This window comes from Momordica charantia (genome assembly GCF_013281855.1).
Source record: "Momordica charantia cultivar OHB3-1 chromosome 2 unlocalized genomic scaffold, Mcharantia_2.0 BLBB01000002.1, whole genome shotgun sequence".
Taxonomy (NCBI): Eukaryota; Viridiplantae; Streptophyta; class Magnoliopsida; order Cucurbitales; family Cucurbitaceae; genus Momordica; species Momordica charantia.
In genome coordinates, this window is record NW_028275160.1 from 6,803,165 (window position 1) to 6,825,145 (window position 21,981).

Consider the following 21,981-nt stretch of genomic DNA (forward strand, 5'->3'; position numbering starts at 1 on the left):
TTTCAAAGTGGCAACTCTTCCGTGTTTAAAAGACTCGATAGCACCCTTTCGCTCAACCATCCAAATTCCAAACTTAAACTTAATTTCTCTGTGTGCATTTTTAATGGGATCTGTGAAGCTCCCTCCGTCGACGGCGCTGAAATGGGTGGGGTTCGTCTCCGCCGTCTGGGTTCAGGCCATTTCCGGCAACAACTACACCTTCTCCAACTACTCCGACGCCGTCAAGACTCTCATGAACCTAACCCAGCTCCAGCTCAACAATCTCTCCGTCGCCAAAGACGTCGGCAAGGCCTTCGGAATTCTCGCCGGACTTGCCTCCGACCGGTTCCCCACGTGGCTCATCTTGCTCATCGGATCCCTCGAAGGCCTCCTCGGCTACGGCGCTCAGTGGCTCGTCGTCAGCCAGAGAATTAGCCCACTCCCTTATTGGCAGGTAAACACCAAACTTAAATTACATATTTCGCCCTCGACTTTCTTTAACCCAGTTTGGCCATTTGGTGGCGTAAATGTAAAACTACCATCAAGAATATATTATAGTTTTTTTTTGAAAAAAATAAAGTAGTCTTTCTCTTTTTTCGCTGTTTGAGAACTGTTCTCTGCAGCTCTGTTTTGCGAATGTGTGATTTTGTTTTTGGTTAATTTAATTTAGTGAGAAAAAATGGTGGACGCAGATGTGCATCTTTCTGTGTATGGGCGGAAACAGCACCACCTGGATGAACACGGCGGTGCTGGTGACCTGCATCAGAAACTTCCGGCGGAATCGCGGCCCTGTTTCCGGCATCCTGAAGGGCTACGTCGGCCTCAGCACCGCTATCTTCACCGATCTCTGCACCGCCCTCTTCTCTGACGACCCCTCCTCCTTCCTCCTAATGCTCGCCCTCGTCCCCTTCGCCGTCTGCCTCTTCGCCATGTTCTTCCTCCGCGAGATCCCACCCCCCACCGCCGCCGCCGCCGCAGCCCAAGCCCAAGAGGAGGAGTCCAACTACTTCGCCGTATTCAACGCCCTCGCCGTCGTCGTCGCTCTCTATCTACTCGGCTTCGATTTGATCAAGAACTCCAACAAAATTCTCTCCCAGATTTTCTCCGTGGGGTTGCTAATTCTCCTTGGCTCCCCGCTGGCGATTCCGATTTACTCGTTTTACAAGAGCTGGAGCGCGAATCGGGTCCGATTAGCCCAAAATTCGGATGTGGAAGGCAGAGTTAACGAAGCGCTGCTGCTCAAGGAAGAAGCAGAGCCAGAGAGTTCCGAAACAGGGGACGGGGATGGGACGGCGGCGGTGGTGAAGGAGGAGGAAATAAGAGTGGTATCGGAAAAGAAACGGCCGGCGATCGGAGAAGAACACACGATTTTTGAGGTGCTGAGGACGGTTGATTTCTGGGTGTTGTTTGTGTCGTTCTTGTGTGGGGTGGGAACCGGGTTGGCGGTGATGAACAATATGGGTCAAATCGGGTTGGCTCTCGGGTTCGCGGATGTATCCATGTTCGTGTCGCTGACGAGTATTTGGGGCTTTTTTGGTCGCCTTCTCTCCGGTACAATTTCCGAGCATTTTCTCAAGTAAGTCTCAAAACTTGGTCCTTTTCATCATTATTTATGTCCCTTTCGTAATCCCTCAGTTTTTAGTTTTATATTTTTCAAAATTAAATTTAAAAACTTTACTTTTTCTCGTTTATTTTGCTCTATAGGTTTTATTTTAAAATCTACGCGAAAAGTTTGAAAAAAGTTTTTAAAATATTATTTTTTGTTATTAAAATATGTCAGTTATTACATTAAAAAAGAAGTGTGAAATGAAAGACAAGAAAATTGGGGAATTATGATTATTATTTGTTTGCACTTTGCAGAAAAGCGGGGACCCCAAGGCCTATATGGAACGCGGCGTCGCAAATCGTAATGGCCGTCGGCTACATCCTGATGGCGACGGCGATGCCGGGGTCGCTGTACATCGGATCGGTGGTGGTCGGAATCTGCTACGGCGTGCGGCTGTCGGTCACCGTCCCCACCGCGTCGGAGCTGTTCGGGCTCAAATACTACGGCCTGATCTACAACATCCTGATTCTGAACCTCCCCATCGGCTCCTTCCTCTTCTCCGGGCTCCTCGCCGGAATCCTGTACGACATGGAGGCGACGCCCACCGAAGGCGGCGGCAACACGTGCATCGGCGGCCACTGCTACAGAATCGTGTTCCTGGTGATGGCCTCTGCTTGCGCCATCGGATTCGTCTTGGATATTTGGCTGGCGTTCAGAACGAGGCCACTTTATGCGAAGCTTAAAATCAGCAAGAAATCCAAGAAGGGAAGCGGCAGCAGCTCCTCCTAGACTGAGTGGGAAATTCAGAATTGGAGGATGGATGGGCATTTTTTACCCAATGATATCCCGATTCTATTCTATTGTTATTGATTTTGTTACTTATCTTTGTCATTAGATCCTGTAAGCAAGTTTTGGGATGTAGTTATTGTAATTAAGCTTGTTTTTTTTTTTGTTTGTTTGAATGAGTAATTAGATTGCATTTGAATCATGAAGTTTCTGAAATAAATAAAATTGGTATATGGTAGTTTCTGGTTAGACATAGAGTATACAAATTGGGAGTTATTATATTTGAAGAATAGAGGCCCAAAGAAGAAAGAACCCACCATAACTGAGTGTGTTTTCTTTGCTGTAAATAATTAAAAAAAAAAAAAAAGGAGCATGTAAATTTGTATTGAAATATAAAGTTGGTTTTTAAAGGAAAATATTAAATTGGGGGTTTCCTGAGTTTGGGTTGAGGTCCACAGGGAAATGGGAATATAAATTTGTATTCTACTAACATTGTAAAGGAAGTTTAGCTCAATAATCTTCTGTCTCTTCTTGTGAATTAGCAACATGTAATTGATCGCCAATTAGATTCGTATTAAAGTCCCTCATGGAAGTCTTTGATTTCTAGGTCTAGATGGTGCATCGTACGTGATAGTGATTATGCATCTCTATTGATCTTTCGGAGGTGTAAGCTTTTGTGGTAGTTGTAACTCCCAATTTGGGGATAGATGATATACTACTATATGGAATCTTGCAACCCCGAGAATATTTTCTATCTAGAGTGCTTGGGTTGCCCTTTGTCCTAAGGGCTCTTGGATACCTTGGCACATGTGATTCAATTTGATGGTTATATCCTTAAACAGTCTTTTCTAAGTTAGTTAACGCTATATGTGAATGTCTATCAACTTGAGATCATATATGTTATTGGTGTCCTTCTCCTTCAATTTATGAAGGTGTTTGATCTCGTGTCGTTATTTTACATCTAGTTCAAAATGATGTGTATGCTCGTGTGTTGCTACTTGGCGAGATAGGTGTCGTTGTAGATTTAGAAAAAAGGTTTGGTTCCAAATAGGAATGTGAATAATGAGGGATTGCATTGGAAGCATAAGCTGCGCACGCCATGGGCATAGACGAGTAGTGAAGCCTCCCACTTTGCTTCTCCAACACAAAACACTCAAAATAATGCAATGAATGTACTTTGGAACTTGGAAACCTCTCTTCATTTTCCACGTACTTCCAGCCCATCAAAAGGGATGGCCTCAACTTTGGGACCATACTCCATTTTCTGTCTCTCTCTTTTCCAATATCAACCCACTCAAAGTTTGCACATTTAATTTTGCAGTGTTTCTTTTCTACGATTTCTAATCCCACCTTCCAAAGATACAAACTATAGGGATCCAGGTTTGAATAGTCAAAATTAATCTTTGTCATTGGCAAAATCATTCCCCACTTCATTAATCATTAATACAAATTGATCATTTATCTTACCATCACTCTCAAATACGCCCTAAATCTAGTCGTGTAAGTGACATCAAATTTTGAGAGAAGTTTTTTTTCCTTTTTTTTTTATGGATTTCTTCTTGGCTGTGGTTTTTCTCCGATTGGAAGTTTTTCATAAACATTCTTGTGTTTGCACACTTACTTGTAAATTAACTACTTCTGTTTTTAGGGATGGTAGTAACTGGGTGAAGCGGAGCCGGGGGGCCATCCCCATCCTCGCCCCCGTCCCCGAAATTTTGGGGGCGGGATTCCCCGATCGGGGACGGTTTCCTGGGGAACCCATCCCCGTTATAAATATATTTTTTTAATTTTTAAATTTGAATTTAAATTTTTTTTAATTAATTTTTGTTATTATTAGTATAAAAAGTTAACAAAAAGTTACTCTGTTAGCTTGAGTTTTTTTTAAACAATTAAAAAGTATTTATAAAATTAATATATATTAATATTATTATATAAAAAAACTAGAAAAAGTAGTAAAATTTTAAACGGGACAGGAGCGGGGGACCAATCCCTGTCCCCGGCCCGTCCTCACCGGGAACCCGATTGGGATCCCTGATTTGTCCCCGTCTCCGATCAAATTAGAGAATCTCTGACCAGATCGAGTCCGGTACCCGAGGGATCGGGTCCCGCGAGTATTTTTGTCATCCCTATCTATTTTCCACGTTACTTTGTGAGGTATCAATTTACCTTTTTATATGTTAAATTCATTTTGAACAGCGAATATAAAATTGTTCTAAATGATGTAAAGAATCAAATGAAGCCAAATTTTGTTTGGTTTGTTAGTCTTAGTTTTTCCTTTCTTTAAATTGTTAAAACGGATTGGTTTGGTTTTTATTGGTCAAAAATTGAAACTGTTCAGTTTTGAGAAATTCATACAAAGTCAAACCAAAACCAACTGCCCAACATCCCTAAATTCCCTAACTTGGGCGGGCAATATACTTTCATGATTTGTCCTTATTTTTCTCTATTTGAACAAAAATAAAACACACTTAGTCAACTCATATGGTTTTATTTAATTTTTGTGTTTAAAAAGCAACCCTTCTCAGTTTTGAGGGTGCTCCTGTCCTAAACAATCTTCTTCTAATATGAGAGTGGTCGTGTCCTAAATAACTTTCCTTTTATAGGAACTCCTACATAGTCATTAGTTTCTTGGCTGGTGATTTTTTAGGTACCAATTTCGAACTACATATTGGTCATTGTATTGCTCAACTCAGGTACCGTAATGATCCCTCGTTATAGGGATCCACTCAACACAAGCCACACGTTATTAATTTTGAGAAATTAATAAAAAAAAGATCTATAATTATTGATAATTAGTAGAAATATGACATCTCCAAATTTAGATTGGGAATTCTAATCTTTTGGTCAATAATAATATGCTTTCACTAGTTAACGTATGTTCAAGTTGGCGGACATATCTCCACTCGAAGTTGTCAATCAAAAGTAATCACTTGAATTTTTGCTAGTTTGATGAACTATACCTTCTAAATCTATAATAATACAAGCTTGGAGTAATTAAATAACTTTTCTGCATGTTAAAAAAATTATAAAATACATCTTGAATTATTCCAATGGTTACAAGCAAGTCCCCAAAATTTTATTATTTTTTTTTCTGTTAAAAGAATTGATGTCTTTTTGAATGAAACAGTCATTGAAGTAAGTCTTAGAGATCCCCAAAAAGTAATTAGTTAAAAGTACATAATTACTCAATCAAATAGGAAATCAACAAGATTAGACTCCCATCACTCTGAGGATCATGGAATTTGACTCAAAACATTGTAACAAAGCTGATTAAATCATTTGAAAGTTGAAGAATGGAGACAATATTTTATACAATTTGTCAAAAAGAAACAAGTCCATGCGACCATGACCAGCATTTTAGATGATTTAGTGACAAAATAACAAGGCAAAGATCTGTCTTTTTATGGCACGGGTCACATGAAAATGGCGTAAGTAAGAAGAGCTTCTGAACAGAACCCACGGGAGAGAGGTTTCTCATTGCTCATTGCCCTCTCTCGAAGTCTCACAGACAGAAGATTCTCACTGTTTCCCTTGTGATTTTCTTCTCTTCTTCCCCTTTAAAACCCTCAAAATTTCCCTCTTTTCTATGCACCATGACAAAATTTCTTCCCTTCTTCTTTCCTCTTCTGCTTTTCGTCTTCCTCTTTCACCCTCTTCTTCTTGCTGCTTCATACGGTTTCCTCTCTCTCTCTCTCTGTTTTCTCTGTTTTCTCTGTCATTTTCTTGGGAAAAGTCTTGTGTTGTGCTGATGGTTTCTTATCTTTTTGTGGTTTGTTTGGTTTGTTGCAGATGGGCCTTTGTACGATTACACCGCTCACACTGAGGTAATATTTCAGCACAGAAATCTGATGCCTTGTGCCTAAAGTTTGAAACTTTGTTCTGTTAATATGAGGGAAGGTGAAAAGGAGCTCTTTTTCCAAATGGGTTTTGTTTTTTACAGTGTCAATTACGTCCAGAGAGACCACTCTACAATGGAGGAATCCTCAGAAATCAGCCCGCCAGTGTTCAAACCATTGGCGGCTCCTCTTCCAGTGCTGTTTATTCACCAGCATTTCTCCTGAGCAATCTCACTGACAACACTTATTATTCCTTTTCAAGTAAAGTAACCTCCTTCTCCTTCTTCTTCAAAGTAACTATTGGGCCTTGAAATCAGAATCTAGCAAACACTGAGCCCAATGCTGTTTGGCCCATTAAAATTTTGTGGCTAATTTGGGGTTTTGTTTAGGTTGGGTGAAGCTAGGTGGAGCAGTTTCTTCAACTGTTGTAAGAGCAAGCCTTAGGATTGAGAATGAAACCTACAACTGCATAGGCACTGTTTTGGCCAGGCGTGGCTGTTGGTCTTTTCTCAAAGGAGGGTTCCTTCTAAATTCGCCTTCCAATTTCTCTATTCTATTCTTTCAGGTATTTAATCATATGAAATGAGAAATAGATTCAGAACAAAAGGCCTTCAATTTACTTTAATGGGTCTTCATTGAATTTACCTATTTTTTTTTGACAGATTTTTGATGATGGAGATGACAATATAGCGATAGAAAATGCTTCTTTACAGCCGTTTACAGAAGAAGGGTGGAGGGGAAATCAGCAATACATGGTCAATACTGTAAGAACAAAAACTGGGTTTCTTCACTTTATCCTCTAAGAAAATGGCCTTGAATGAATCATTGGACTGATAGAAATGCAATTGTATAATGTTGTTCAGGTGAGGAAACGAGCAGTGACAATTCACGTTTCAGATAAACAAGGGGGGAGGTTGGAAGGGGCAGTAATTAATGTAAAGCAAATCTCTAAAGACTTCCCATTTGGATCTGCAATTGCAAAAACCATCATAGGAAACTTACCTTATCAGGTAATTTAGCTAAAAAAAAAAAATCAGTCACTTTTGTGTTCTTGATCCATTTCTCAATCCAATCTCTCATTAGCTTCAAAACTCCACTTTCCAGAATTGGTTTGTGAAGCGATTCAATGCAGCAGTTTTTGAAAATGAACTGAAGTGGTATGCCACAGAGCCTGAACCAGGGGCTTTCAACTACACCACAGCTGATAAGATGTTGGAGTTTGTCCGTGCCAACCAGATAACTGCCAGAGGCCACAACATCTTCTGGGAGGACCCCAAGTACACGCCGCAGTGGGTTCGGAACCTCACCGCAGCGGGGCTGCAGTCGGCTGTTGATTCGCGGATAAAGGGGCTTTTGGGGAGGTACAGAGATGAGTTCATACACTGGGATGTGAGCAATGAGATGCTGCATTTTGATTTCTATGAGAAGAGCCTTGGCCCCAATGCAACCTTGCATTTCTACAAGACAGCACATGAGATTGACCCATTGGCTACTTTGTTTATGAATGAGTTCAATGTGGTGGAGACTTGTGGTGATGTGAATTCCACTGTTGACAATTACATTGACAGGCTTAAATATCTCAAAAGAAATGGGGTTTCAATGGATGGGATTGGATTGGAGGGTCACTTCACCATCCCCAACCCACCTTTAATGAGAGCCATTTTGGACAAATTGGCCACTCTTAAGCTTCCAGTTTGGCTCACAGAGGTTGATATCAGCAAAACTCTGGACCAAGAAACACAGGTAAAACTAGCCGTTTAATTGCATCAGAATCTATTTGCTGAAGCCTGAGAACTTCATTTTGTTTGAACGAAGAGGTTACAGTATATTTAACCATTTAATCGTTCATTTTTAGGCTGCTTATTTGGAGGCTGTGCTGAGTGAAGGATTCTCGCACCCCGCCGTGGGCGGGATTGTGCTGTGGGCGGCGCTGCATCCGAAAGGGTGCTACCAGATGTGCTTAACAGACAGCGACTTTCGAAACCTTCCGGCGGGCGACGTGGTTGACAAGCTCCTGAAAGAATGGCAAACTGGGGAGATTGAAGCTCGGACAGATGACCATGGTTCATTCAGTTTTTATGGATTTTTGGGTGAATACGAAGTGAGTGTTAAGTATGAAAACAGAACTGCTACTTCAACTTTCCCTGTCTCAGTTGGAGATGAAACTAAACACTTCAGCATTCAGTTGTAGAAGAAATGTTGCAATTGGAAGTTAAAAGTGAAATATAAATCTGGATTACTATTTTTTCGAAGTTGTTTCTCTCTCTCTCTCTCGTTAAATAGAGCTAATCAAATTGATTTCATTCCCTTATCATACTTTCACATTAGAGATTCGATCCCCAACTTAAATGATCTGTCTTTCTCCACTGCTTGACAAAATTTCACATTCCACTAAACCAAAATAATAGTACACTTAAAGGGACTTTGAAAAGTTGCATCTTTTTCATTTTTTTTCCCTCAGCTGACATACAAAAAGCCAAAGCTGTGACCTGTGACTTGCATTACAGGCCAAGCGATCCTTCTCTGTTACAAAACCGGCCATGCTTGTCATCTTGTTCACACCACAAACAATGTTCTGATTCAGAAACATTTCTTTCCTTCCTGATTCAAGTAATCAAAAGGAACAAACTTCCAATCTAAATCAGAAACCCAATGACAGCTTTGGAAGGGAACAACAAAACCCAAATGAAAAAAGAGCACCAAAACATTCTCAAACTAAAAAGAAAATGAATCATTCAAGAAGATGGCATTTTACAATCTGGGGAAGATCCTTACCGTTCCTACCAACTGCAAATCCTGACGCTGAAGCCATAAGTTGGGGGAAATTGGAGAGGGCTACAAGAAGAGAGAAGATAGAATGGCTATAAATGATGCCATCCACAGTGGAGTGGATGTAGACGATACTGTTTTTGCTGAGTTTCCCATGGCCAAACCAGCCAACCATGAACCATCTGCTAGCATAGTTTCCCCAGTTCCCGACCCCGATCCTGAACCTGAACTGGCACCTGCCCCTAACATATCAGTTCCAGATGCTCCTGAATACCCCATCCCATATTCCGACCCCGACCCCGACCCAGACCCAGTCTCAGATCCGAACCCTTGAGATGTTTCTGCTGTTGTTGGGGTAGGAAAGCTTGATGATTTTTGGCTGCACAAGTTAGAATGAGCCACAAGAAGTTAATCTCTAAGGAAAATGTAAATTTAGTGTCATATTCTTTGTTGAAAGCATAAACACTAAAAAAAAGTTAATACAGTCAATTCAATGTTAAAAGCAGCATACATACCAATTTCCAACCACAATAAACCCCAAATGCTCCACAACTAATGGACAAAGTATTCTACTAAAAGAGAATATTTGGCAGTATGGCACTGGCATTAATATATAATCCCATTATCAGTTAAAATAACAGATTAAAATCATACTTTAACAGATCGTCAGAAACCCAGATGCCAAAAAGGGAATTCCATTCCACCCATCTTCTTTACTCGAATCATCATTCTGATTAATATTTTTCTGGGCCAAAAGATTTTGTGCTGAAACTATGAACCGAAGATATGTGCTTAGTTTCAAGAGAAGGTTGATTAGATTACCTTGGAGATGAGGGGCAGAATGTAATGGTGTAGTCGGCGCCGGAGCAGGTGAAGGTGCTGGTGGCGTCGTCGTAGGCGTAGCTGTAGGATCTAGGGCAAGCCGATTTGAACATTTCCGAGTAGATTGAGGGTTTGCAGGTGGCGGGTGAACCGTACGCGCCGCTGCAACAGTACTCTTCCGTCTCAAACGCCTCGCACGCGCTCTTACACGCGTCCCCTTCGCCGACCCTCAGCTCCGCCGGACACTGCCGGTTCAGATCCGTGGAGCAACCCGTGGACGCGCACTGACCCGACCCGCCGGTTCCCTCGACTATCATGGGTAGATTGTAGCCGTCGACGAGGCTGACGTCGTAGAAGTCCTGGCCGCCGGTACCGAGAGTGAACTCGGCGAGAGTGGCGGGCGGGGTGGCTCCGGCGCCGTTGCACTCAACGTGGCCGGAGCCGCAGTCGCCGGTGATGCAGGATCCGGAACCGGACGCGTCGAAGGAACAGGAAGTCCGGCCCCAGAATCGGCCGGACCAGCCGGTGGGAGCTAGAAAAGAGCGGGAAGAGTCTGTGGGGAGCTCGAATCCGGTGGTCTGGAGAGTGGGGCTGCCGGCATTGGCGAGAATGCCGGGCCAGACGGTGAAATCGCACCTGTTGACGAAGGTGAAGGTTGCAGCCATGGAAGTGGCGAGTAGATGAAGAAAAGCTATAATGAGAGCGGAATAGGAGGAAGCCATGGAAAGGGATTTGAGAAACAGAGCAGAGAATGAAGAAGGAGGCGTTGGTTGGAGATTCAGTTCAGTAGAAGAGAGAGACAGAATGAAAAAGAAGAAGGAGAAGGCATGTGAATGTGAGCAGGAGCAGGAAAAATAATAATATTTGGGGATTTCGTCTCTATTTTCTCTCTTCTTTCCATTATTGATGTTTCCCATTTCTTTTTTTTCACACACTTCTTCTTCTACCTCTATTTCCCCCCATTTTAGACACATGGTAAGAAATTTGGATACGGAGGTTTGAACCTCCGATGTCGTGTTTGCATTGTGGGTTATAGATTAAATTATAAGGTTATCGCTGTTAGGTTAGATATTCATTAGATGCAAAATTTAAACGTCTATTAGACATGTCATTATAGTTCAACTGGTTACAGCATCTATCTTAGACCAAAAATTAGTTAAGTTTGAATTTTCTAGAAGGAAAAAAGGAAGGCCTACTAATTTTATAATTTAACTCATAAAGAAGACTGTGTTATAAACTTTAAAGTCTATGAGTTCAACAATTGCAAGGTGGATGAGGGATTATCGACCATTTAGATGATAATAGATGTATTATCCATTTTGTTGTGCAGAGTGAAAATATTTGTCACGTGATAAGGAAAGAGATGGAGTTATTAATAGTTGAGGTACCATTACCTCTACAAGACGAGTCCGATCTAAAGTATCTCATCAATGTCCAATCTAAGAGAAGATGGAACACTGAAACAATAAACTGAACTCCAACTGCTCCGTAACTCGCCACTCATCACTATCTCTAAATTCATGTCGGAAAACATGTGACGTGCTAAATGGTAAGTGAACGGTGTACGCTCTCCAATGCCTATAAATATCAAAGTCGACTTCACATGTAGGTATATAAATTTGATTGATCATCTTCAATCAAATAGATCGGATTGAACCTAACTTGACATCGGAGTATTTGTTATTTTTTGCCCTTCCTCCTAGCAATTACCCTGTTTTTTCCAAGCTCATGAGTCATCAAAATTCGGTAGAAACACATCTCATTTATGCTTAGATTGACAGTGTTCTACAATTAGGATTTTATGATAAAATAAACTTTATTAAAATTTTGATCGAGTAAAAAATATGCAGATGAATGAAACACACGAACCTTCTACATTGGAAACAGTTTAATTATCTAAATGTTGTTCGATAACTATTTTGTTTTTAATTTTTAGTTTTCTATCTAAAAAATTATACATATGTTCTTGTACAATTTCATTAGGCACGTTTTCACCTCTCTTGAAAACATGTTTGAATTTTTAGTCAAATCATTTAAAAAAAACACAACAATAACAAGTTTATGAAAACTTAAAAAAAGTTAACTTAGATTTTGAAAATGCTATTATTAAAACTATATAACAAAATAAAGGAACAAAAGTTATGTTTCTGCATTTAATTTTTAAAAATAGAAAATCAAAAACAAAATGGTTGGAGCCCAATTATCAACTGCTATGTGTCGACCAAATATGCATCCAAAAGTTTTCAATCATCCATCATAATTACGCGAAAATCCGAATGAAGATTACTCATAGCTAAGCAAGCAATATCGGGCCGACCTATATTTTCTATCTTGGCCGACATTCTTAAAGCACAAACAGGCACTTACCTACATTTGAATTTCAGACAACACACTAGGATTCCTGATGCTGTCAAAGAACTGTTGTTACAGTGTCAGATGCCTTATAAGAAGTTCACCTCTATAAATAAATGACTCTTCTCCACTTCTCAGATACGTTAAATAACTACCTCTCGAGCAATAGATTAGATAAGTATGGACTTGGGTGTCAGAGTTCTCATTCTCTTCTACAAGTCTCTTCATTTGTCGGTCGTCTCAATCTGAACTTCACGATCCTTGATCAAACAGAAATAGTTACCCAGCATGGCTTTCATTAATTATAATCCGCTTAAAATAATATTTTATAATAAAATATAATATTGATGAGTGTGTGGAATTTTTTAAAGTTGTAGTATTCGAAAATTTCCCTTCTTCCAATGATGGGAAAAGTTGTCTTTATTTTCGTAATATTATATATTTCCATAGAATTATTTTAACCTTCCCCAAAAGGATGGATAGCAACAATTAAACATCAAAATTACATTAAGAAAAATGATAATACTATTTATTATTGTGAGGGACTTTTCCACTTATGTTGCGCAAGTGTCATCTTAAACTAAATTAATGAAATCATTATTTTCAAGAGAAAAAAAAAAGAATAAGTTATTTTGATTATTTTCCTAATTTTTAAAAATCTTTTTAAGTCTTGAAAATATTTAAAAAAAATCTAAAGAATTTTAAGATACACTTTTTTATAGGGCATGTTTGAATTATATATATATTTGGTTTTTTAAAAAGGTTTAGCAGTGTTTTTATTATATTACAATCTACTTTATAAAACTATAAGTTAAATTTAAAAATTAAGGAAGGTAATTTTCAAAAGTTTAATTATTGTTACTTAAGATCTCCTTGATATTTCAAAAGCACTTTATCCATGGTAAAACAAAATAAATAAATTATTAACAAACAATTTTATGTAAATAAAAACAGCCCAAAATAAAGATTTTAAAGAATTCTTGAATCGTCAATTATGCGAAAATCTCTATAAAAATATTCATAAAATATCGATATTGATAAATATTTTTTAAAAAATTAAAAATTGAAAATGTAAATTCAACCTCAACTTGATGATGATGCAAAGTGGAATCTCACCTTGAAAAAAAAAAGTAGAAATAACTCAGATGGTGAAAATAGTTGGGACAATGACCATATTGAAGATTAATATAAAGAAGTGGAAAAGTTAAATTATTATTTGGATATTTTATGATAAAGTTGGGACATAATTATTGAAAAAATGGTATTTGTTGAAATGCAGAGCGGGGGAAGTTATGACATAAAGTTGATTTTCTTGAATAAATACTCAAAGGAGATAACACAACTGGAGAGTTTAATGGAAAATAGACCACTGAAAAATAATGGATCTTCTCGCCATTACGCAATCATTTTTTTACCCAAAAAAGAAAAAAGAATTATATATTTCTTTTTATTGCAACGAATTTAGATTTGTGATTCGAAAAAAAATTAGGTACTGATGCTAAAAAAAAATAATAATAAAAATTATATTTGATGAGTTAGTGTTTTTTAACTTATATAATCCCTGAGAATAAATAAAACCTATACTTTGGAACAGACAAATTTAGATATTATACTTGAAAGCTCAAGCGTGAGTCAAATATACTGATAGTTTTTTTTTAATAATTTTTATTTTCTATAAATCGATGTTTATAACCAAAATTATTTCTTGGGAGGTCTTGAAAAATACTCTATGTTGGCTTCTTAATTTTCATAATTATTTTATTTGAGTCATTATTATGCTTTTAAATATTTTATTTTCATTCTTAATATTTTATTAATTATATTTGGGTGTACTGACTAAAGTTTTTAGTAAAGTATTTAATAAAAATTTAATCTAGCACTAAAAGCTATTTTCCACGGTCAATCGGAACATAGCTCCACTTGTGTATAACCAAATAATCGTGAGTTTGAATCTCCATCCTCACCTGTTATATTTAAAAGAAAGCTATTTTTCGCTTAATATTATAATTTAGAAGTTCAAATTTAAAATAAATAATAGCTTAAACATGTTTGGAAAAAATATATAATTTAGTCATGAAAATAAATTTTAAAAACAATAATAAATGACTTTTAAAAACAATATATTTCCATGATATATATATATATATTTTTTTTACAAAAGTAAATATATTAAACAAAATATATTTTGGCTAAAATTTATCTTAAGAGATAGAAAGCCCCGATATTATCCATAAGAATATCATATTCCCAAAAAATCTTCAACAACCACAAGTTTAATTGTTATAGAATATTGAAAATAAAAATTGAGCATGACAAAAAGGTTTATATTTATAAAAAAAAAAGTAGAAAGTAAATTATTAAGAATTGAGACATGTTGCACATTAAAAAACTTAATACTTTTTTCTCAATGGGAATGGAATTATTAGTTAAATCTTGAAGTTGGGTTTCATTTATCAAGAGTGTGGGCCTAAATACGAGTTATTAGGACTATCCCTCTACTAATTTCTTCTTGAATGATATTCTTTTATATCTTAACTAAAGTTTCTCTTTTTAGATTACACATGATTAGATCCACAAATTCAACAAAAGCTCCATATAGATACGAATCATTCTAATCCTTCAATATATAATTTAAGTTTAAGGAAGAGTTTTTTGAATAATATACTCCTACTCATAAATGGGCAATTAGTCTAAGATTAATTTAATAATTTAATACATTTCAAATAATTTACCACATAAACATCTACCATCGGAGACATTTATACGAACTTAAATATACCTTAATTAATTAAGGTATGGGCTCGTGTCCGTCCTAGATTTAAATTTAAATCTTCATATCCATATTTTAATTGTAATGCTAAAAGAGTCAAATGAGTTATTTTCTCATAATTATACAAAAAAAAATTATTAAATAAGTTTAGCAAGTATTTGTTTTTGCTAAAATTTGACACTATTGGTTGAGTAGTCAGAAAAATAAAATAATACCTCAAACTTTAACACGAGTCACATGACCTCAGCAACAGTCGATGACAAGTTAGATGTCTAGAGGTAAACTTGTATCAGCTGTCACTCCATTACGTGGAACAAAACTCACATCAGATTATCAAACAAAGTGGATCTCACTTATCAAAAGATATAAACATGAAAGCAGTCTTCATATCCAAATTCGTGTGATATGATTGCTTCAACATCTCAGATAATATTAAAAAAATAATCTCGGAAAGCCATTCATACGTTTTTCTCAGGAAGTTCGTCGTAACAAATAAAATTTCTTAGAGTTAAAAATACGTGTTGACCACGGTAAATTCTGTATGATTTAAATTTCAATATTTTCTCTTCTACCCCTACAAAATCTGATATTTGTGCATTAGCGTAAAGCAGCCAATTTTTTATCTGGAAAATGGAAAAAAGGAAAGTGGAGTTATCGGGTGCGAGTGAGGTGTAGGAGAGTTGATACAGTCTGTTCCAGTACGGCGAACCCTACAGCAGCATCGTATAAGTCATCAACAATATTCAATCACGACTCGCCACGTGTAAAGTAGGAAAAGAGATGGAGTTTTAGGAAAAGATGGGCCCACAAAAGTCCCTTTACGTGTCACATCCAAAGCCACCGAAAAGCGGAAGGTGCTGGATGGAGACAAAATGAGAAGTGGGGCCGGACGATCAAGGGTGGAAGAAGTGACACGTAGGAGGATGGTGAGCGTTGATGAGCGCCGCATGAATACGTAGGGCCAGAGGTTGGTGAAGCGTAATTAAGAGCAAAAGCATTGGATTCCTCCTACAAGTGCATTTCTTCCCCTTCTTTTCATGCATTGACCCTAATATATATTTCATGTTTCAATTAGTGCGCTTATTTAAAATTAAGAAAAGAAAAAAAAAAAAAACAACCACCATATTTCCTTTACTAATTACTGTTATTTGTTAGGGCCACATTTAAAAAATTAAAATACTAGAAATACATATTTTTATTTTAAGTTAGATGTAACAATTTAGTCACTTAACTTAGCTCAGGTACTTTCGAATTTGTAACAATTTGGTCATCAAACTATAATATGTAACAATTTAGTCCTAGTAGTTTTAAATTTCTAACGATTTAGTCCCTACCGTGGAAAATTTTGTTCAATTTCTTATACACTTAGATAGATAAATTGATGAATGATCAAATGTATTTATAAATTACAAAGACTAAATTGTTATAAGATAAAAATAGATACTTAATTTTGACAAAAATTTTCGACGTTGGAGACTAAATTGTTACAAATTTAAAAATACAATAACTAAATCGTTACAAACTTACCAACTAAGGTTCAGGACTAAATCGAAACTTTAGTAAAAGTATAGGAATAAAATATATTTTTTAACCTTGATTTTATTATCTAGAAATAAGTTTGTTTATACGAATTTTGTGAGTTCAGAAGTTGTGGGATGCATGAAATCAAATCATCCATTTTAAAGATGGTATTCCGCCAAACCGAACATAGCTCAAGTGGTTAAGGCATATATCTTTGACAAAAAAATGTCATGAGTTCGAACCCCCACCCTACATGTTGTACTAAAATTACATCATGTTTAGTAGATTGATAGAAATTTGGTAGAGACAAAAAGATAATCTATGATAGAAATTTTTTTTTGAAATATCTCCCTAGAATTTTGAGGAATGGAATAATTTTCCCTTTTATATGACCTTTTTCCTTTTCTAATTTTTCACATTACAAAACCGTTGAATAAGTTCATTATAAACTAATTTTAAGAATTAAATACTAAGTTGAAATTTTTTAAATAAAAGGACTAAATTGGAAAAATACATATTTATTATATTTTAAATTATTTAACCATTCATTAATACAACTGCCTTCATTGTCAAAAAAAAAAAAAAAGCCGCCGTTAAAACCATATATGTATCTAAATTATGTAATTAATATGTGGATGAAAAATTTTAATATAAAATACTAAAATATGTAACAAAAAGTTTTATAGTCATAATCAAGGAATATAATCTCTATTTGCCGAGAAAGACATTTTTTTTTTAATTATCCTCGTATTATTCTCATTCAAAAGTTGTCGTTGTATGAGGAAATAATTGTGTTGTACTGTTTTTAATGAAGAATATAATCTAATACACAAAGTTTAAGCTCATATAATGTAGAAGCTAATACTTCAAACTTTCATATAATAAAAAAAGTTTTATTATCTTATCGAATTGTTTGATTATATTGAATCCAAGTTATAGTATTGTAACAATCCTAAAAAAAAGTTTCATTCGACGATATTAGACTAAGAAGGTGAAAGGGAAGAAAGTGAGTCCGTACGCTAATGCCTCATCCTCAAAGCAATCATTTCCCTAAGTTATTTTCCAAACGAAAATTGTAAGAGTGAAAACTTCATATAATTTGAAAAAGCAAGAACAACAAGTCCAAGTAAATAAAATATGAAAAAAATACATAAATTTTTTAAGGATTAAACAAAAGGAAAAAAAAGAAAGAAAAAAACCTCATACCAATAGAGTTTGTTGTCTCTCGCTTATATACCTATAATTTTGTTCTCTCATGATTAATGTTGAAATTTAATCCCATTGGTTCCATTCGCGATAACTAGGTAAAAGAACAATGTACATTCATAACATGTTTGGTAAATATATAATATCATTGTTTGCCAAAAGATTTTGAATTTAGTGGTTAAAGAGACACGAGATGAGCTATAACCATAAATCAATCTCATTTTGAGCATGTAATTAGTAAAGCAAGTGATTTTGGTGTCTAATCAAATCTCTTATTATATATTTAACAATGATTAAAAAGTGAAGAAATTTTTACTTGAATCCTTGTTTATGGATTGCACTCTTGTAATCTTTGTGAATCTCAACTTTATATCCTCCTTTCCTTACTCTTTTGCGCCTAAAAATAATTCAACCTCCTTTTACCCTTTTCATTAAAATGCCTTTTCCCACATTTTATTAAAATTTTTTACTTTTTTCTCATCTCTCATTCAAAAAATATAAATATAAAAAGAAAACAGTTAATTTGGTTCATGCCATTGCCATCCCTATTGTCCTTGCTCTTTTAATCTTGTGGGGTCACATATGCTTTGGACAATTCAACATACCATGTGGTCCTCTCGGGTCGGATCCTTCTCCAAATGGTTTGCCTTGTCCTACCCGGATCCAATCAACAATATCGTACTCATCTTTTCTAATACTCCCATAGTACCTCCTCTCGACGTTCATTTTATGAATTTTCTTCCATAAATATATATATTTTTTGATATCATTGGAAGAATACCTACATCACTTTTAAAATAAAATTTTAAAAAATTCAATGCTATGTGTTGAAACTACTTCAATTTATTGTTCACCCTGTCAGTATCATTATCATTTTTAACATGATGCTACTAGAAATATCCATATTCCAGCAGTACTTCTCAGAGGTCATCTTTCATAAACGACAGATCGATGTGGTGGTTGCTTTCAGAGTGCCATTATATCTGCACGCTTGCACTACATGTCGTTTTTCCTGTTTTCACGGGAGGGGAGAGAATCCAACCACGTGAAGCTTTGAAGAAGCCCCAACAGTTAGCATTGAGCAACTTCGGAATTGATGTTTATAAATTTTGTGTGTCGGTTATAACTCTTACAGTCTTACTCCTTGCAGTAAAAACATTTGACTGCTCAAAATTATAGATTTTGTTTTCAACATTTTATTCTGTCTGTGTCTCTAACTAACAAGATTTGGGGAATTAAACAAGACCACTGCAAAATCCTCGACAAAACAGAACAAAAATTGAATGCTACTCAGCTGAATTTTCCAAAACAATGACATGTTTTGAACTATGTACACAAAAGCTTTGAAATTTTGAGTATGGTGGCTAATATATGGCTGCTAACTCCGCTATATTCAATTCGATACACAATGTCTCATCTAGGAAGTCGCCGGAGGGACAAGAGATGACGACCATAACTTACCTCTTTGTCGATGATTCGTTTCGAAACTATCTGCCTGAAAATTACAGGGAAGGCCAACGTCAGTAACAGAGGGGGGCTGTAAAAGATGGCCAGTAGAGGCAGCAGAGTTTGGTTGGGTTATAAGCATTAGTATTGCACTAAACCTGTAGATAGAACCCCGCTCGCTCTTCGGCTTCTCAGGTACATCATCGTCTTGTTCACCAGCGGTAACGCTGCCCCGTCTTTCCGTGCACTCAACACTTTCTGGCTGCAATTTAATTCCCACAGAAGGGCAAGGTCAGACTTCACAAGATGCTAATGCTAGTGTTGTCATATCTTATGTTCTGCAGACGATAAATCAAACTCAAGGCAAATGACACTAAAACATTTAACTGACTTTAATCTTTTTTTTTTTTCTTTTCTCTTTTTTGTTAATAACTGGGAGACGGATCTCTGCCCCCAATACCCGAGATGCACCCGTACCCGTCCCAAGGCTTGGACCTGGGAGACATCAAGGGTTTTTGGTATTAAACTCATTAGGTTCGAACTTGAGGCCTCTAGACCAGTATGACCGAGAGATCCCAAAACCTTTACCAATTGGGCTGTCTCTTGGGGGCTCAACTGACTTTAATCTTGTAAGAAAACTGCTTGACACTCACATTTTGACGTTGAAAATTTCTTTTAAGGTCTACCCTCACTTGAATCTATAACCTCAAGAATTTTGAGTCATCAGCTTGCCTCTTCAATCACTTGGTTGGATCATCATGTTCTTAAGAAGCAAACAGTGAGTCTGCTAGCATTTTCAGCAACCAAATGCTTGACAAAAAGAGCTCTGAATCTAAGAACCAAGAAGAAAATGCAAAGAACTCCTAGATGCAACTGATGGGCATAATTGAACACCCAGATGCAGAGAACTCCCAATGAATTCTTAATTGAAACAAAGATCCAAAACAGAACTAGTTGGATTGGATGTTTCTTTCCATAACTTAATGAACTCTTAATCAATCTCTGTGAAATAGGATTAGTTCAATCAGCCAATTCCAAGAAAACTGGAAGAATCAAGAAAAATTCTAGCACTACTCTACGATACCTACCAAGTTAAAATAACATAAAGTTTAATGATATGTTCTAATTGTGAATGGAAGAAGTAGTTACAATTAAATCACTCTAAATTTTCCCCAACTCATAAATACCTATGAATGAACATATTGTAAGAGAGAATCAAAACTTCATAAGATATTTAAGTATGCATCTAATGGTGTTATAAGACACTCAATTTGAATCAATTTTTTTTTTTCCAGATTTAGAGCTTAATGCAACAGATTGCGTCTACGTGGCAAAACATGATTGGGAGTTAGACAATCTATGGTGACACTCGTAGGGGCTATTACGGTAATTTTACCTGGTGTAAGGCAGCGGGCAAAATATAATCAGGTAATCGGCGGAGGCGCAGGTGAAGGTGCTGGTTTTGTCATCGTACGCGTAGCTATACGCGCGTGGGCACGCATGTTTGAAGAACTCCGAATATACCGAAGGTCGACACGTGTCGGGCGTAGAGAACGCGTCGCTGCAACAAAATTGCGGAGCGTTGAATGCCTCACACGCGCTTCTACACGCCACACTCCTTCCCCCACCAGCACGCGCTACCCGGAGCTCCGTCGGGCACGCTCCGTTCAAGTCCACCAAGCACCCGGTGGCGGCACAACCGCCTCTCGTCCCTCCTTTGGCGACGATCAGCATCGGAAGATTGTAGCCGTCCACCAAGCTGACGTCGTAGAAATCAAGCCCATCGGCGCCGTTCAGCGTGAACTCCGCCAACGTGGCCGGCGGCTTCGCGCCCCCGCCGGCGCACTCAACTTTTCCCGACCCACAATCGCCGGTCAGGCAAGAGAACTTCCCATCGGAATCCATCCCGCAGAGGGTCCGACCCCATAACCGACCCGACCAAGATTTGGGGAGCGGAACGATCCTGGATTTGCCGCTGCGCAGAGAGAAGCCGGTGGTCGGGAGCTGGGCCGTGCCGGCGCCGGACAAGAGACCCGGCCAAATCGTGGTCCGGCACTTGTTTACCAACTTGAAAGACGTGGATTGAACATCTACGGGAAAGGAAAACGAAGAACACAGAGATTAAAAATGGTGAGGGGAAGAAGATTAAGAAACGAAGGGGGGGAGGGATTTTTACCTGGGAGGAGGAGGAGAGTGAAAAGAGTGGCGAGAAGTAGTGGGCGATCCATTGAATTTGAAAGATGGAAGAAGAAATGAGAAGAAGATTTGGGTTTTGTTTTGAGGACAGAGCAAGGAACTTTACTTTCCTTGGTGCGAGAGAAACATCCAGGCGCAGGCATATGCTCTGTTTTTGCTCGCTCTCTCTCTCTCTCTCTCCTGCTGTTATTTAATTAATTATAATTATTGCTCCAGTGCAGATTTTATGTTTTCTTACATATGCCATCAATACTTAATTATCGATTAAGCTTTTAATTTTAGCCAATCAAAACATAGTTAAGCTACATGAGATTGAAGGTTGAAATCTCCACCCTACTACTTAAAAAAAAATGAACTTTTAATTTTAGCTATGGATGAAGAAGAAAATTAGTTTCAATAATAAAGTAATGAAATAAGAATCAATTTGTTTCCGCTCGTTGAAACTACTCATGAGATCATAAAAAATAAAGGTATAACAATACAACATTTTTTAAAAGAAAAGAAAATCAAGACTATATGCAGTAGCACAGGAAGCACATCCTTGCAATTTTTAGTGAAGCATCTAGAAAGGTGCGGAAGAAAGAATATCACTATCCTGGCAGGGGGAAGAACACTTAGGCTCTAGATTATAAAAAAACTTAAAAGTAGTTATTTTTATCTATTTTCTTTTATGCAACAACATAAGGAGGTGACCAAAGCCAACATAACCCAGTAATAATTGATATTTATCTCCAATTAGAGGTTGTGAGTTC

General features: G+C 37.2%; 4 protein-coding genes across 7 annotated transcripts; 2 read left to right on the top strand and 2 right to left on the bottom strand.

Moving 5' to 3' along the window:
- On the top strand, positions 1-2,560 carry LOC111015490 (protein NUCLEAR FUSION DEFECTIVE 4). The gene is made up of 3 exons (XM_088121306.1): positions 1-433; positions 672-1,555; positions 1,840-2,560. Exons 1-3 carry the CDS (start codon positions 104-106, stop codon positions 2,312-2,314), a joined length of 1,689 nt encoding a protein of 562 aa, XP_087977432.1. The 5' UTR covers positions 1-103; the 3' UTR covers positions 2,315-2,560.
- A 3,220-nt stretch (positions 2,561-5,780) lies between these two features.
- On the top strand, positions 5,781-8,399 carry LOC111015472 (Glycosyl hydrolase family 10 protein). Of its 2 annotated transcripts, none has more exons than XM_088120860.1 (8): positions 5,781-5,986; positions 6,101-6,135; positions 6,252-6,408; positions 6,537-6,712; positions 6,810-6,911; positions 7,011-7,157; positions 7,231-7,890; positions 8,003-8,399. In XM_088120860.1, the coding sequence occupies exons 1-8, from the start codon at positions 5,905-5,907 to the stop codon at positions 8,336-8,338; spliced, it is 1,695 nt and encodes a 564-aa protein (XP_087976986.1). In that variant the 5' UTR covers positions 5,781-5,904; the 3' UTR covers positions 8,339-8,399. The 2 variants fall into 2 exon arrangements, with proteins under 2 accessions (XP_087976986.1, XP_022146196.1); XM_022290504.2 differs by having other exon boundaries at positions 5,785-5,986; positions 7,252-7,890.
- Positions 8,400-8,567: 168 nt separating this feature from the next.
- On the bottom strand, positions 8,568-10,713 carry LOC111015473 (Pathogenesis-related thaumatin superfamily protein). Of its 2 annotated transcripts, XR_015789330.1 has the most exons (3): positions 9,739-10,713; positions 8,923-9,295; positions 8,568-8,748 (listed from the first exon to the last, which is right to left on the bottom strand). XR_015789330.1 is itself a non-coding variant. In XM_022290505.2 (2 exons), exons 1-2 carry the CDS (start codon positions 10,653-10,655, stop codon positions 8,983-8,985), a joined length of 1,230 nt encoding a protein of 409 aa, XP_022146197.2. In that variant the 5' UTR covers positions 10,656-10,711; the 3' UTR covers positions 8,834-8,982. The 2 variants fall into 2 exon arrangements, 1 of the variants encoding a protein (XP_022146197.2); XM_022290505.2 differs by lacking the exon at positions 8,568-8,748 and having other exon boundaries at positions 8,834-9,295; positions 9,739-10,711.
- An 8,139-nt stretch (positions 10,714-18,852) lies between these two features.
- LOC111015539 (Pathogenesis-related thaumatin superfamily protein) lies at positions 18,853-21,438 on the bottom strand. Of its 2 annotated transcripts, XM_022290608.2 has the most exons (4): positions 21,210-21,438; positions 20,430-21,123; positions 19,192-19,295; positions 18,853-19,082 (listed from the first exon to the last, which is right to left on the bottom strand). In XM_022290608.2, exons 1-4 carry the CDS (start codon positions 21,370-21,372, stop codon positions 19,075-19,077), a joined length of 969 nt encoding a protein of 322 aa, XP_022146300.1. In that variant the 5' UTR covers positions 21,373-21,438; the 3' UTR covers positions 18,853-19,074. The 2 variants fall into 2 exon arrangements, with proteins under 2 accessions (XP_022146300.1, XP_022146299.1); XM_022290607.2 differs by having other exon boundaries at positions 18,853-19,295.
- Positions 21,439-21,981: the final 543 nt, after the last annotated feature.